The 16,035-nt window shown below is 39.2% G+C and overlaps 1 protein-coding gene across 2 annotated transcripts in view; it reads left to right on the top strand.

Annotated features, from left to right (window-relative positions):
• The first annotated feature begins 1,180 nt into the window (after nucleotides 1-1,180).
• The window catches only part of LOC101174468 (vesicle-fusing ATPase), a 35,314-nt gene continuing 20,459 nt past the window's right edge, over nucleotides 1,181-16,035 (top strand). The window contains exons 1-9 of one of the 2 annotated variants that reach the window (XM_004080639.4): nucleotides 1,181-1,301; nucleotides 4,674-4,759; nucleotides 9,981-10,077; nucleotides 10,612-10,651; nucleotides 11,104-11,270; nucleotides 11,378-11,488; nucleotides 11,637-11,706; nucleotides 12,350-12,505; nucleotides 14,251-14,450. In XM_004080639.4, the coding sequence (XP_004080687.1) occupies nucleotides 1,290-1,301; nucleotides 4,674-4,759; nucleotides 9,981-10,077; nucleotides 10,612-10,651; nucleotides 11,104-11,270; nucleotides 11,378-11,488; nucleotides 11,637-11,706; nucleotides 12,350-12,505; nucleotides 14,251-14,450 (939 nt within the window). In that variant the 5' untranslated portion in view covers nucleotides 1,181-1,289. Of the gene's footprint in view, nucleotides 1,302-4,673; nucleotides 4,760-9,980; nucleotides 10,078-10,267; nucleotides 10,284-10,611; nucleotides 10,652-11,103; nucleotides 11,271-11,377; nucleotides 11,489-11,636; nucleotides 11,707-12,349; nucleotides 12,506-14,250; nucleotides 14,451-16,035 lie in introns of those variants that run through there. The other variant, XM_020711939.2, reaches the window with a different exon arrangement.

Below are 16,035 nucleotides of genomic sequence, written 5' to 3'. Positions count from 1 at the left end.
GATGATGCTGCTGGTGCTGGCAATGTAAGACAGAAACCTAGAGGGGGTGGACACCATGGGGAAATTTCAGGGGTGTTTATGCAGAAATGAGGATGGTTTATGTTTTGGTATTAGTGGATGGGACAAACTGGGAGTTGGAAGGAAAATGGTTTGGGAAAAGAAGGCGTTTTTATGGTCTAGAGTGAGCTGATGTTGGATGCAGCCCTCAAAAAAAGCTTGAAGCTGACAATTCACCATGAAAAAAGAAATGGGGGGGGGGGGGGTCATTGTCACATTTGGGACTTTAGATCTGGACCCAAACAGTCTATTTTCCACTTCTATAGCTTCATAGATGCAGCAGGATCAGGAAGATCAGGATCAAGAAGATTGGGAACCATGGGATGAAGAACATGTTCAGAATTCTGGTTGTTAAATCTTTAGGTACAGATAAGACAAACGGGTGGGACCCCATCTTCAAGAATAACTAGAAGTGTGGAGTCTTGTCCACACATTGTCCTCTGAGAAAGTCAAGTCCTTGTAGAAAATAAAGGTTTCCCACAAGGCCAATGTGGCTTTGGAGAAGCCACCAAGTCAAAAGAATGGAGGCGTCGTCATGGAGCACAGGATGTCAAAATCTCACCTCCTTTGGGTCAAAGCTCCGTTGGACCCTCAGTTCCCCAATCTGGACCTCTAGACTGTCGTCCAAACTGTGGGACCAACTGTACCCCAAACACAGTTTCAAGTGTCCTGGAAATAAACACTGATTCTGCAACTTAGGCAAACCCTCTTTTTCTTGTTTTACTATTGAGTTCAATTTTTTTATAGCTAATTAAAAACAAACAAACCTGGAAAACTGCAAGAATATTCTCTTAACAAATTTACTTGATTATATTTTATTTTTCTTGTGTCATATTTGTGGCTCTTTTTTTTTTTCTTTGCTTCGAAGTTTTCTGTCTGTGAGTTATCGGTGTCTTTTATACGCCCCCTACAAGGTAATGCTTTTATATTTGTATGTTTCAGTGCGTTGTGATGTCCAAAAATCATTTTAAAATTTTTTGTTTTTTAAGTTTTAAATGTCAAAATTGCTTTTGATTATTCGTTTATAGGTTTGCTTTTTGAGCAGCATAGTCCTTTTCCCCTCCGGGCCAATAGATGGCGCACCTGAAATGAAATGACTATAGTGAAAAAGCAAAACAAAGGGAGGTGTTGACGTCGTGCCACGTACAAGTGGTCCCGCCCCCTGGCACGTCAAACTTGTGTGGTTGTTCAACCTGCTTCATTAGAGCTTCGAGCTACACATCTCATCAAAGATGGCCGCTCGGGTAAGCGTATTCAATGAGAGTTCAATACATTGTTCTGAAATACTCTGCAGACGTTTAATATTTATAGATTACGGTCAGGAAACGTTGTTCTTAGCTCTTAAATCGACCCAGAAGGGCCGCGGTCTGTGTGGACAGGCTACCTGTCAGTCAAAAGTTCGCTAACAGCCCGGAAGACGAGCAGAGATCCCATGACCACTCTGTGTCGGTCTTTTAGGGGCATCTAATAGTGTATTTAGAGGCCAGAAGTACCGCTTTGAATACACTCTCCAACTTTTCAAGAAAAATGTCTTCCTCTCGGTATCAGTAAACGCAAATGCAGACTAGTTTCCATAAACAAATGCTTTGTTTATGGAGGTTTTCTCGTTAATTTCAGTGGCTTTTCGGTAAACTATTAGCTTTTTGCGTCTTCGTCAGGCTTCCTGAGCTCACTCAGTCAAAAAGTATTTTTGTTTTTATGACCTATTCTCATCCAGAACACAATAAATAATGAATGTTAGTTCCAGCAAGCTGTTTCCATTTATTTAAATGGTGACAGCACCGCCTTCAATCTATTTACATTTCTGGCATTTGGTTGGTTTGTTGAACAAACCAGACCATTTATAGGATGTCCTGCTGATGCTTCAGCACTTCAACACAGTTGCATAGAAAACCTATGTTTGCTTGTTACTCTAGCATAAATCCTTATACATTTGATTCTGTCAGGTTAGGTTATAGTACAGACAGTGTTTAAGTCCTAATGTAAAGTTGCCCAAACTAATATCTCAAGTCCGATTCCCCCTAGATGGTAATTAATACACACCAATTTATATTTTTTATTTTAAGAAATGAAAAGTGTTTATCTTCTGGGGGCAACATAAAATGACATGGACCTTTGAGTTTGACACATGTGATATAGATGTTGAGTCTTAGAAGTCATGAAAAACATATTCCAACTATTCCTTATGACTTCTGTCTGCACAAAGCAGTGCTAGACGTTTCTGTACCATCCAACTCTTCTGAGCTTCAGTTAAACAACACTTCACAGCTCAAAGTAGTGCTACAGAAAGAGGATACTTACACCTTCACAACACTATAAATGTTGATCTGTCCTAAAGTCTAAGTGTCAGTGAGAACAATTTCTTTTAGCCTCAAAAGTTATTCAGGAAATGTTGGAGCTTCTAACAGGAAGAGATTTGGGAGACGCAAAGTCACACCTGGACCAGAGGACAAGTTTCTGAGAATTCACAGCTGCATGGTGGACGGCTCAAAGGACAACAGCTTTATTGTAGTCGTAGAAATTCAGTCTTAGTTTGAACTGTGAAGACAAGACTTGGAGCTGAGAAGTTGTCAGGGGAAAGTGTAGTTAAAAAGAAAAAGTTTTTGGTTAGACATCAGACAAACTCGCCCAAATAGACCAGGACACTGGGCTGCTGAAGACTGGTAGAAGGTGTTATGGATCCATGAACCAACATCTTAAATCTTTGGTTCATCCCTTTGTCAGAAAGGTGTGAACTGTCAAACACGGAGGAGGAAGTGTCATGGTATTATGGTGATTTCCAACAGCTTGCAGTTTACTCTGGTATGACCCAAGTTGGTCAGCAATTCTTCCTAAAACAAGATAAAAACCTCATTTTTTTGGTTTGTTGGAATCTACGATTACAAAATCCAGTGCCTCCAAAATTTCCTAAATATAGAGACTACAATGCATTGCGTAGGACACAACCCATAAATCTTCCTCGATCTGCTTTGGAGGAACTGGACAAAAGAGTGAAAACAAAGAACTTTGATGTGAGCATCTGCTTCTTCTTTTTGGAAATAACTTTTTGACAATCACTTCTACTGTGGAAAAGAATGTATTGTCTGTGTTCAGCTGTTATATCTGTGAAAGGTGGTGACTGATGAATTTAGAAAAGATTTTAGGTAAAAATGCAATCCAATGATTTTTTACTAAAAGGAGACATTAAGCTGAATCCTTTTCAGTCGAAAACTGCATATTTTGAAATGTTTGACTCTGTAGTTGTTATGATCTGTGCTGAAAATGCAATGAAAATGTCTTTTCTACCAGGATGCTGTGATCTGCTATAATAATGACACTTCCTCCTTTTTGACGATTTATGTAACAACTGCCAAAATTACATGTAGCTGAATTTAGTATTTTATCTTAAAATAATTGGTAACATTTGGACAAATATGATTGCAGTCAGTTTGAAGAGAAAGCTGTGATTAAATCAGAATTTCTAAAGGGAGATTTTAGCTGCAAACGTTGAGGTGTTCTTAGGTGATCAAAGTTTTTTGACACAGCTAAACTTGATCTGGTACGGGAATCCTGTGTGCTTTAGGCTGAAACTCGGCGAGTATCCTTGCAGAACTTCTTAACTCAATCAAGCAGCCGGTCACTGTACCAATAATCTTCACCACCTCACATCAGTCCAAGTCTGTAGCTGTAAAAACACAACAGGAAATTCTAACATCATTGTGACTTACTTCAAAAAATCTCTTGTGTTTTTGTATCTGATAAAACAAGCTGATAGCATTTGGAAGATGCATATTTTGGTATAATTCTCTTTTTCTACAGTTTGTTGGCAAAATAAAGCTTTCTGCAGACTTCTTTAGACTTTAAATCCACCCAGGATCCACCTTATTAGCTTTTACACTTCCACAGTCAGTGGGACCGTGCAGTTTTTCAGCATTTCTAGTCGAATAAACAGTTGCTTCTTTATTATCAGCATTTTAGCCATTAAACCAACATTATTACTTTTTTATGGGGTCAAATCAGGGTTCACTTAAAGTGAATGAAAAATCAGATTGTAAATTTGAAGAAGAAAAAAAAAAGCTGAAAACAGCTCACAAGTACACACGTGAATTTAAAGAAAAAAAATCCAAAACATAAAATTGTAAATTTGTAAGGAAAAATTGTAAACTAGAAAGAAATATTGAAAGTTAAAAAACAAATTGCAAATATAAATTTGAACTAAAAACATCTCTAAACCTAAAACGGTTACTAAGTTAAAACTGGTTACTTGTAACAGCTGTTGTTTTGTATTTTCAACTTTCTCTCAAGTTTTTCTTATGGTCAGAGTGAGTTTGTTGTTTATTATGTTCTCCTGGGTGATGAATCATGTTGGTATCCATGCAGGAGCTGTGCTTCCTGGTTGTAAATCAAATCGGGGTCAGACAGAACGATGTGACCCCACACGACCTTTTGGTCACAGTGAGCATCTCTGTAGGACCGCAGCACTTTGGGCTTTTCCTAGTATTGTTGACATTTTAGTATCAGCAGCAACAGTGACCCTCTTGCTTGTCATTTTTGGTAAAAAAAACAGCAAAATGTTCCATGTAACTTCTGTTACTGAAATCTTCCTCCCTCAGGATAACATTTGCTTCTCTTCTCAGACTCTAAAAGCAGTTAAATGCCCCACAGATGAACTGTCGTTGACCAACTGTGCAGTCATCAATGACAAGGAGCAGCACTTTGAACCGTGAGTGATGTTTCCTCTCATATGATCAGACTCCATCTATAACGCCAGCAGATTCAAATCCTTGCACACTTGATCTTTGATCAAAGCATAGGGGTTGACATAGCCCAGAAATTTGCACTGGCCCACAGGGCCAGTAGTTTTTGAAACTTACTGGCCCTGCCTGAAAGTTACTGGCCCGACACCGCGCATAGCGGGACCCACCGCTCCGCAGGTGCTTGCAACTTTAGGGGGGTCCGGGGGCATGCCCCCCCGGAAACTTTTAATATGGTGCAATTTGGTGCATTCTGGTGACATCACTTATTTTTCTACACTTTTCAATGACTGAAAATACACCATATCAAACTTAAATCTGCTCTAGTCTGTTTCAGATGTTTTGAAGAGAGCACTGCAGTGTAGTAGGTAACACTAGTTCAGAAGTTTTCATGGTGCTTCTAACGGCAAATATCGCAATAAATCATAAACCTTAAATGTGTTAAAACAATCTAATGGCAGCTTGAACCATTTAACGAATCAAATAAATCCCTTAATGCATTTGACCAATCGGATGGACGCCTTCACATTGTTGACCAATCAGATGGAGGCCTGTTATGTTAGATGTTTGTAACCTATGTCAACGTGGGTCATTTGGAGTATAATTTTTAAACCGGGAATGGTTATTTGGTTATTTTGCTGTTTGTTTATATACCGCAAATTATATCGTTATCGCAATTTTAATCTCTGATATCGCATATCGCGAGTTTTCCTCATATTGTGCAGGTCTAACTGAGATCATTCAGCTAACTATAAATACTTACTGCTTACAGTGTTGTAAAGAAAAACAAAATTAAGTAGTTTAACATTCTACTGCATTTGAGTCTGAGATTCAGGTATTTGGAGTTGCCTTTGATTCTTTGACATTCAGCTTAAAGCTTAGTGGATACAGTTTCATCTTCAATGCATTCATTAAATATCTTGCTGTCCATACTACTAATTATACCCACTACTCCATCCAACATATTCCTATCTATTCCTGCCATGTCTTCCACATCTCTGACATGCTTCAGTCTCTCTTCAGTGACGGTGTCGGATTTATAATCAAATGTAATAATAACCCACTGGCTTGTGCCTTCGTTGTTGCTGTTTAACATTGTTTTGTATTGAATTGTTACATTCAATAAAGTTTGAAAAAAAAAATAGTGAGCGCGTGCCGCGTGGTGCTCGGCAGTGAAAGCCGCGCGCACGCAGGCGGGAGAGAAGGAGAAGTGATCAAAGGTTTCCCATAGAAACCCTTGAAGTCTGAACACAGGACTAGCAGAAAAACTAAATTATGAAGACGAGGTAAATCTACACGTTTTCGCAAAATTTACTTTATTGAAAAAGGTGAAGAATATATAAACCGTTAGATATTTTAGTGGCCCGAGCGGACAAGTGAAAAGTAAAGTCTTGTGGTCCGCACTGCTCGAAAAACAGGACCGGGCCAGCGGACAAATGGCTATGTCGAGCCCTGAAGCAACATTTGAAAACATTTGTTTATTGTTTTCCTCTACCTTTGCTGAATATCACAATCTGTGTGCAGCTTTATTGTTAACATTTCCTGCTTCTTAGAGTGTGGAGATGTCGGTTCATTTTCTGATGTGATTAAAAGCTGATCCTACTGTGCAGATTTCAGCGCCAGACAGTCCACACTCCAACATTGTAACTAAAGAATAAAAATACCCTGCAGGTTCTTTTCTTGGACAAATGATCCAGTTGGTGAAAACAAACTGACAAATGCATGGGGTGTCAAACTCCAGGCATGGGGGTCAGTGTCATGCCTTTCTTTCATTTACCTTATATGAGAACTGGACTGAACAAGTGTAAAGTCACCCGTGGAAAAATTGTTTGATTCCGGCTCCAATAACATGAAGTCAATTCAGTCGCCATTTCTCTGCGATGCGGACATTGAAATTGTCAGTAAGCAGTGATTGGTCCGAGTCAGTCTGAGTCATCGTTTTTATCACAACCACTCCTCAATCAGGAATGAGCTTGTTAGAAGTCCACACTCCTAGGGGGAATCTGTCAATTGAATGTATCAATTGTTTGACTTGAGACCACATACATCTGATTGGTCAGTTTATAACTTGAATACCTTGCAATTCCAAAAATATCAAGAAGGTGAACAAAAAAAGTTAAAAAGAACATTTAAATAAAAAGTAGTGGAGCATGAATGGTTATTCTGACAATCAGAATGACTGAGTAATAGCTTTCTATTTCTCTATCGAAGTCTATGGGATTTTAGTCTTTTGAAACCGGTTTTTGAAACTCCAGTGGGAAGGGGTCCCTTAGTCCAGTTCTTGTATACAGACAAGGATTTATTTCAAAGACTTCAGCCTTTGTGCTCCCGCTGAGACGGAGGATCATATCGCGCGTCCAAGTAGCCACGCCCGCCTTATGGCCGGTTTATACTTCAAAGCGATTTGAAGTCGCTCACGTCGCGTTAGTTGCAGGGCCATCGGAACAGAATATCCCCGATCGCTAGGAAGAGTGACACCTGCTGGTGACGTTACCCGCAATCGGAATTTTACATTGGTATGCAATCGTGTGCAAATCTCATCATTTAACTCGAATCTATTTTAGCGACTAAAAAACGCGATGACAGAGCAAACTCTGCAGATGATGAAAACTTAACTGAAGATGATAAAGGAAATAGCAAACTTCACACGCAGACAGAGAGAAGCAGAGAAAGCAGACAACCAAATAGAAAATAGAGCAAGTTACTGGAAAGATACAGTTGGGCAAAAAAGGATTAGTCAGCCACCAATTGTCAGAGACAAAAAGAGAAAATAAGTATTTGGTCACCTACAAGCAAGATTTCTGGCTCTCACAGACCTGTAACTTCATCTGAACCAGTCTGGCAAGACTAAAGCTGCAATAATGTGAAGAAATCAAAAAGGAAATGGAAGACTTACAAGACCAGTGATAATCTCCCTCCATCTGGGGCTCCCAACAATAACTCACCCTGTGTGGTCAAAATGATCACAAGAACAGTGAGCAAAAATCCCAGAACCTCCTTCCATCACCAAGGACATTGAAGATGAAATGTGGCTGGGTCTTTCAGCATGACAACGATCCCAAACACTGCATGGGTAATGAAGGAGTGGCTTCATAAGACTCATTACAAGGTCCTGGAGTGGCCCAGCCAGTCTCCAGAAGACAATCTTTGGAGGGAGTTAAAAGTCTGTGTTGCCCAGTGACCGCCCTAAAACATCACTGCTCTAGAGGAGATCTACATGGAGGAATGGCCCAAAATACCAGCAAACGTTTGGGAAAGCCTTCTGATTACTTACAGAAAATGTTTGACTGCTGTCATTGCCAACAAATGGTATTGAGTTGAAATTTAGTTATTGACCAAATACTTATATTCCACCATAATTTGCAAAAAATAATTCTTTAAAAGTTAGATAATGTAATTATCTGGATTTTCTTTTCTTCTCATTTTGTCTCTTCTAGTTGAGGTATACCTATGATGAAAATTACAGGCCTCTCTCATCTTTTTAAGTGGGAGAACTTGCACAATTGGTGCTACTTTTTTGCTCCACTATATATCGTATTTCTTTGTGCACCAGAGAATGGTTTTCAGACCTGGCAGCCACGCCTCTACCATCACCAAGTATGAATGAAGAGTGAATGGCCACAATGGAAGCGCTTTGAGCGTCTGGAAAAAGCACAGATAAATCCAATCCTTTATTATTATTACGATAGAAGATATAATTGAATAGGGTTTTACTAAATTAGCAAAAAAAATAAAATAAAATAATAGAAAAAGAATCAAAGAAAAATAGTTAAATGAACTGCGTAATTCTCATCTGACCAAAACTTTAGAACAACTCAAAACCGATTTCATGCCAGCTGAAACACCCGACGGACGTCTGCGCACATCGCCAAAAACTAACGCAAGAAACGCATGACTTCCGTATATCACGCATGTATCACAAAGACTGACATTTCATAGGCTGAAAATGCTCAGATTGTACGTAGCGGTTGTGTGACACGGCCTTGACTTAGAACTGGGACGGATCAGAGGAATCCGACTGTTTAGAGGAAAGCATTCCAAGGCACTGTGGCGGGCGCTGACCATGGTGCTGATGCGATGTGATTTCTGCTCAGTGCTCCAAATGTCAAAATAAAGAAATTTAATGAAGCGCAGATTTACATGTTTTTTGCGTGGTTTATTCGTACTTCTTCCATCGTTTTAATGTGGTTATTCGTAATATAACAGTTAAAATTTTATATAAAGAACCACAACATTTATCACTTTTTTCCATGTATGACCAGTTTTTTTTAATCTGTGGACAGTTTGCAAATTGTTTGAAGCGGCAGTGTGACATGTTCTTAAATTACCTGTCTTTACTTAGTCAGTAGTTTTCACATTTGCATATTTGTAAGGATCATATAAAAAATCTATATTTAAATGAATAGTTCTATATTTAAAGGGTTTAGAGACCCTAAAACCTCATGGTTGTAAACAAAAAAAGTTTTTCCATTTATAGAAAAATTTTACAATCAATCAAAGTTATGAGAGAAGTTAATAGAATAATGCAAATAAAATCCCAAAATGTTTGTCACCTGTTTACAGAAAACCCATCATTAAATCCTTAAAGATCCACCTTTAACATTTTCTTGTGACATTTTTCTGATGATGGATGACATATATAAAGAAAATTAAGCTGAAAATAGCATTTATGTGTATTTCTTTATTCAAATCACTGTGAATCAGGGACATACTAGAAAATAAAAATACGCTGGGTGGGTGGGTGGCAAGCTACTTGCTCTGCTCCACAGTGGGAAGGGGAAGTGGGGTGGGGTTGCTCCCTGCCAACAGTCCCACCCACAACTCGGAGGTGAATTTCTAGTGAACGTCTGCCGCTCTGCTGAAACTGTATCCCAGAAAATGACAGGTGTTTTGATTTTGGCTAAAAACGGCATAATCATGATTAAAAGACGACTGGGAACACTTTTACAATAAACCAAAAGATTGATTGGAGTGGGACTATAACTACCTGCAGCTACGCTGCTCAAATAACCTAAGGTAAAAGTAAGCTTTGGTTAATACTAATGTGGATCCTTTATGAAATAAATATATGTTGACCTAACCTCATTGTGGAGCAGCTTTTTAAACTGTTTCCATTATTATATCTTTGTTTTTTCCACTTTTTCAGCATATTCAGTTGTTTTCTTCTCTTTGCTGTTTATGTCACTGCAGACACGTGACGGTTTACAATGGGAAAGGGGAGTTTGTGTTCACCTTGAAGAAGCATCCTGAAGTGAGCAGCGGCTGCATCGCTTTCAGCTTGCCACAGGTAGCCCATCCTCCAGTGCAGCCATTTATCTGTTTTGGTAAACTTTTATGGCTGCATTTCATCAGAATTATGTGTTAAGAAAAGTCCAAATGATTGATCAGTGTGTTTTTGCTGCTGTCATCTCTTCTGTCACTCTTTTTTTTTCTGCTCCTCTTATGCTTTTCTCTGCCTGCTCCTCCTCTCTGTAAAGCTGGCAGCTACAACAGGTACAGTCAGGTACTATTGTGACCTCCTTAAGACGGTCTTGTTTCAAAAACAGAAATGTAGTAACACTGGTCAGTCAAAGACATTATGAAACCTAGATCCTGTGTTGCTAAGATTCTTTTGACTCCTACCAAAGACCATCAATCTGCAACTTCACTCTAATATGTTTAATTAAAATATATAGAAGCCCCGTGAGCTTTGACACAACATTGGTCCTAAAACCAAATGATTTGGTTTTCAGTGTTTTTGTCTTGTAGCTTTGACAATTTTTTTAAATAAGGATTTATTTAAATGCTTTGTATTCTGACCGACTGACCTGTTGCTTTGCAGAGGAAGTGGGCGGCTATTGTTCTGGGAGATGACTTCAAAGGTGGGTGGAACACGGATGTAGTCCCTCTTTTTAGATTTAACGGTCCTCTGCTCTGGTAATTCTGGTCACTCTGATCGCTTCAAATTCTGATCGCCACTATGAGGCTCAGAAACCAGATGAATGGATGTTTCTGCAGATGCATCTGTTAACGGGCATCGGTCTTCAATGACAGACCTGTTTGCTTTTATTTATTTGGTTGAGCAGATCTGCTCTAAAATGTCCTCATTTATGCATCTGATTTATTTATTCATTTTTGTTGTTGAAAGTTTTAGCTTTTAAAATGATTTACAAAAAGAAAGGAGAAAAAAAAACAAGGAAGGGACTTTTTTTCTTTTTTTTTAATGAAATTTAAAAAAAATCTGCAACCTCATTTTGAATTTAAAGTATCTGGTTTCCCACAAAAGCATCAAACGAAATGCATGAACCTCTATTTCTGTTTTATCTCCCAAAAGTAACAAACTACAAGTTTGATAAGTCTAAGGACTGCATAAGCGTCATGACCATGGAGATAGACTTCCTGCAGAAGAAGTTTGTGGACAGCAGCCCTTTTGATTCAGACAAGATGGCCAGCGAGTTAGTCCAGCGCTTCGACAACCAAGCCTTCACTGTCGGCCAGCAGGTTCTCCAGGCTTTTACTGACATTTTTTAAGGCACCAGGAAATGTCTCAACGGGCAATTCATCCACTCACTGTTTCCACTTATTCCACTGTAATCTTTTCTTTGAAGCTCGTGTTTAGTTTTGCCGACAAGCTGTTTAACTTGGTGGTAAAAGAGATTGAAGCCATGGATGCCAGCATCTTAAAGGGAGAACGACAGGCGGGTGGATCCAAGAAGAAGGTAACGCCCTCTTCGCCAAACGCTTCAAAGCACAACTTTATTGAAGGAAGCTTCCCAACACACTCATATTTTGAGTAGTTATTTTGTGCATCTTTTTGGCTGTTCATTGGATTGTGTACCAAGCTGCTTGTGTTTATTTTTCTCAAAGGTTGGTTTGTTGCTGGCAAACAGTCAGGTGATTTTTGAGAAATCAGATAATTCAGCTGTCGTGCTCATCGGTGAGTGTTTAGCTACGTTTTTTTTTCTACATAAAAAAATAAAATTGATTTGAAAGGAACACATTTAATAACTCGTTTTCTCAAACATTTAACGGTCAACCTGAAGCTTCTTGAACAGTTCAGTTTGGATTTTTTGAAGTAGTACTTTTGAAAGCCACAAGGAGGCAGTATATGCTCATTTATCTCAGTAAGCGTTTACAGTAAGAGTTCATTTTCCATTTGATCAGCCTCTCTGCCAATACTGCAGAATCTTATCCTCCTGACTATCAGAAAAAAACATTTGTCCAACCAAAATTTCTTCTAATCCAACAAAAACTACATTTCCCAGAGCTCTACCCATTCACATTTGGTACCATTGAAAAGCCCCAAATGACCTCTGTACATACCAAAAGGACTTAATTCAGTCGGATGTAGTGGTTCAATGATATTCAGATCTAGAAAGGTTCTCTAAAGAAGAAAATGTTAAAGATGTCCTTCTTAAACACATTTAAATGCTTGCATATTATCAAAAGTTTTACATTTATAGATTTGAACTTCTTACATGACCCAAAAATGACAATTTGGAGAAGTACCGTAAATGGGAGAGATTCTCAGTGTTAGTCTTGTGTCCGGCCTGTCAATCTGTTTGTGTTTCACCCTGAAGGGAAATCAAAAACCAGAGAAAATCGCCAGTCCATTATCAGCCCAGACTGGAACTTTGAGAGGATGGGGATCGGCGGCCTTGACAAAGAGTTTTCTGACATCTTTCGAAGAGCCTTTGCCTCCCGAGTCTTCCCTTCAGACATCATTGAACAGATGGGTGAGTTCCCTGTTTTCTCATTTCCACTAATCAGTTTTAGTTCCAAATCCTGCGTTTGTAGGTTTGTGAATGATCAATAAACCCTCTGCCCTGATGGAGCTTGGTGTGGGTTTGCCAATGAATCTTTCTTCATCACGTCTGACCTCGATATCCTGCTGTTGGAAGACTTGCTGACTTTTAATATTCATTTTTCAGATATGTTCCTTAGGTTGAAAAAGCGTTTTAAACTGATGCAGATTTCTTTACTATACATACATCAGAAATTCCAAACACTAAAGAATAAACAAATGACCTGCCCTTCCAATACTGCTGAAGGGAAGACCTGCAATGCTTCCTAATTTTATATTTCTGCAGATTCTTTAACTGTTTGGTCACAGATTTCAGCTCAGCCCTGTTGAGTAAAGGGGAGTTTCTGTAGCGAGTTCTTTGGAAAGCCCTCAGAGAAAATTTCACAATCCTTCCTCTTAGTTATAAGTCCTACAAGTTCATGACAAGTCAAACAAAACAAAAAATATATTTTTTTTCGTTGTTGTCTTTCCTTGATTTACTGAGTTGACAACAAAACCTTTATTTTGAAGGATTCTGTTGAACTGCTTTGTTCATTTATTCTTTAAATAATAAACAAAAAAGTTAGATTTAAATGGAGTAGAAATCCTCAAACTTGGAGTGTCGTCCTTGAGTGTTGAACCCGTGACTAAAACCTTTATCCCATCTTTGCAAACACCAGTTATCAACTCTTTGACATCTGTCAGATCACATTATGAGTCACTTTTGAGATGACATCTCATAATTACAAAGAAGCGTGTCTTCTTTGTGATTCATCCACTCAGTTTGAGAAGCTGTGGTCCAGGAGCTTCTGAGCTGTGCAGGTTCACTCTGGCCCTCTAGGCAGTGTGTATGAGGCCTCTGGAACACCCTTCTAAGAGCATGAAGTGGTGCCCCAGTGTGTGAATGACCTTTAGGCTGGTGATGTGCAGTCTGGCCTTTGGCTGCAGCCAGCTGGCCGTTGTAATGAGATGTCCCGATAGAGCACCCAGGGAAAGGTAAAGTTTTAATTGACAGGCATAAGGAGTGGGGGTGCAGGTGCCGACAGTGTGTGTGTGTGTGGGTGTGTGTGTGTGTGGTCACCTTGTCTTCACTCCCAGCGACATAAGCTTTTTTTAAATTTTGTTTTTTTTTGCTTTGTCTGCCAACAGAGCCAATACAAGAAAGCTGCACTCCTCTCTGCGTTACTAAGCCCCTCCCCTCTATTTTTTTTCTTTTTTAAACCATCTCTCCCACTTGTCAGTGGGGCTGCTCGTCCCTCAGCAGGCCCAAATGGCAGTTCAGATTGTTATCTTGGGACCCTCGGTTAGTCTGCTCCAAATGTCATCAAGCAGGTGCAAAAGGCCATTTTAAAGATCTGCACTAAAAACCTGGACGGGGAGAAACTTTGTACATAAAAACTTTTACCGAAAAGTTTTTTTTTTTACGTTTTGTGACAGGAATTTGTTTTCCTATTCCCGACAGGAACACAGAGTTCAACTTCAAATGTCACGCTGGCTTGATCGACCAGCTAAATTATGACCTTTAAGGAAATCCAGATTTCACAAAATTCTTTGTACTTCCTGTTTGGTAATAAATTCATATTATCAGAAGCAAGAATTGCAAACTTTGCACCAGGACAGGTTGCAATGTGCTTGATGTGCCTTGTGCTCTTTAACTTTACATTTTTAAAAGTGAGCCTCCTGTATGTGTCTTTGCAGGCTGTAAACACGTCAAGGGAATCCTGTTGTACGGACCACCAGGCTGCGGCAAAACCTTGATGGCTCGGCAAATCGGCAAAATGTTGAGAGCCCGAGAGCCAAAGATCGTCAACGGCCCAGAGATTCTCAACAAATATGTAGGAGAGTCTGAGGCGAACATCAGGAAGCTGTTTGCAGATGCAGAAGAGGAGCAAAAGAGGGTAAGAACACCTGCAGGAAATCGTTTTTGACAAATCCTTCATGCCTGTAAGTTTGTTATTTGAGGCATGAAGTCATACAAACCTTTTTTTAAAAGTCAATCTAGTTTTGAAAACAAATAATTTACCAATGTCCTTAACAAACACATTTGGTTGAGATTAAAAATATCCTGCAGTTTGAATTTGTGATTAAAAAAAATCTACATCTGCAATTTGTTGGATGTTTTCGTGGCTTAAAAAGAGAGCTGTCAGTCAAATAAAAAGGTTGGACTCCTGCACAAAGCTACAAAACACCACAATGTGATAGGAGCTGACTTTCTCATTACACACATTTGACCCAAATGGGTAAAAAGCTTAAAATTCAAAATGTTTTTTCTTCTTCTTTTTTTTTTGTATGTGCAGGTCAATTAAGACTGATTACATGAGTCTGTATTTAAAGTCCCACTCCGATCATCTTTTGATTTATTGTCAAAGTGTCCCCAGGGGTCTTCTAATCGTGATTATGCCGTTTTTAGCCAAGATCAAAAAACCTGTGACGTTTAATAAAACATATGGTCTGCAGAGTGGTAGTAGCTCATGAGAAATTCGCCTCTGAGTTGCCGGCAAGACTGTTTTTTTTTAGATACTCTGAACAATTGGGGAAAAAAATACTCAGATGACATTATAAGGTTAGTTTTCTTAAAATATGTCCTCCATCATCCGAAAAACACCACAAAAACATGTTAATTACACCAAAACTCAATTTTTATGGGTCTTTAAAGCTGCAGAAAAAAATCAGAACCCATGAGAAACTCTGAGTTGAGCTTTAAAATGTGCAGGGTAAATACCTGAAACAAGTCACATTAGGGACTTGGGCAAAACCGGAGACCCTGATAGAATTAACTAACTTGTTTCAAAATAAATTCTGAAATATCTCAACTTTCCAAATGCTAAAACCCAAAGCTACAGAATTTTTCCAGGTTCTCTTCATGTCTTTATCATTTCTTCACGGTTCAGGTAAAACACAGATGAGTGCTGCATCTGTTTGTAAATGAGTGGGTGGGGGACAAAAGCTCATTTCTGCAGGAGTGGAGAGATCTGCCCTTTAAAACAGTCCCAGCAGTAACGCGTTCTTTCACTTCTGTCTGTGTGTGTGACTGAATCTGAATGGCGGGACACGAACGTCAAGCCTCACTCCACACCACTTAATGAGGGGGCTGGGTTTTCGATTAGTCCCCCCCCCCCCACACACAAACACACACACACTCCATCCAGTGTGTAACATGCACAGCTCCACACCTGTTTTAAGTGCTACGTCAGGGTTGACAGGTTTGTAGACGGAGAGATAACCCCCCACCCTGCTGCCCCCTCAGGTTTCCATCTGTCCCTCTGGAGTTTTCTCTCAAGATTTATTATAGTTGAAATTTCATAACATGTAGCCTCATACTGTGTTCAGTGTTAGGTTAAATGTTACACAGCATGTTCTTTCTCAAACAAGGTTGTAAACGACAACAGAGTCTAATTCAAGAGTCTAATTTTAATTCATTTTAAACCAATTTCTGCATGTGTGGACATTTTAAAAGTCACAATCCATCCAACCTCTGTGAGA

The sequence above is a fragment of the Oryzias latipes genome, chromosome 19, assembly GCF_002234675.1.
Source record: "Oryzias latipes chromosome 19, ASM223467v1".
In the NCBI taxonomy this organism is placed as follows: Eukaryota; Metazoa; Chordata; class Actinopteri; order Beloniformes; family Adrianichthyidae; genus Oryzias; species Oryzias latipes.
Note: the sequence above shows the minus strand (reverse complement) of the source record. Positions and strands in the feature narration are given on the sequence as shown.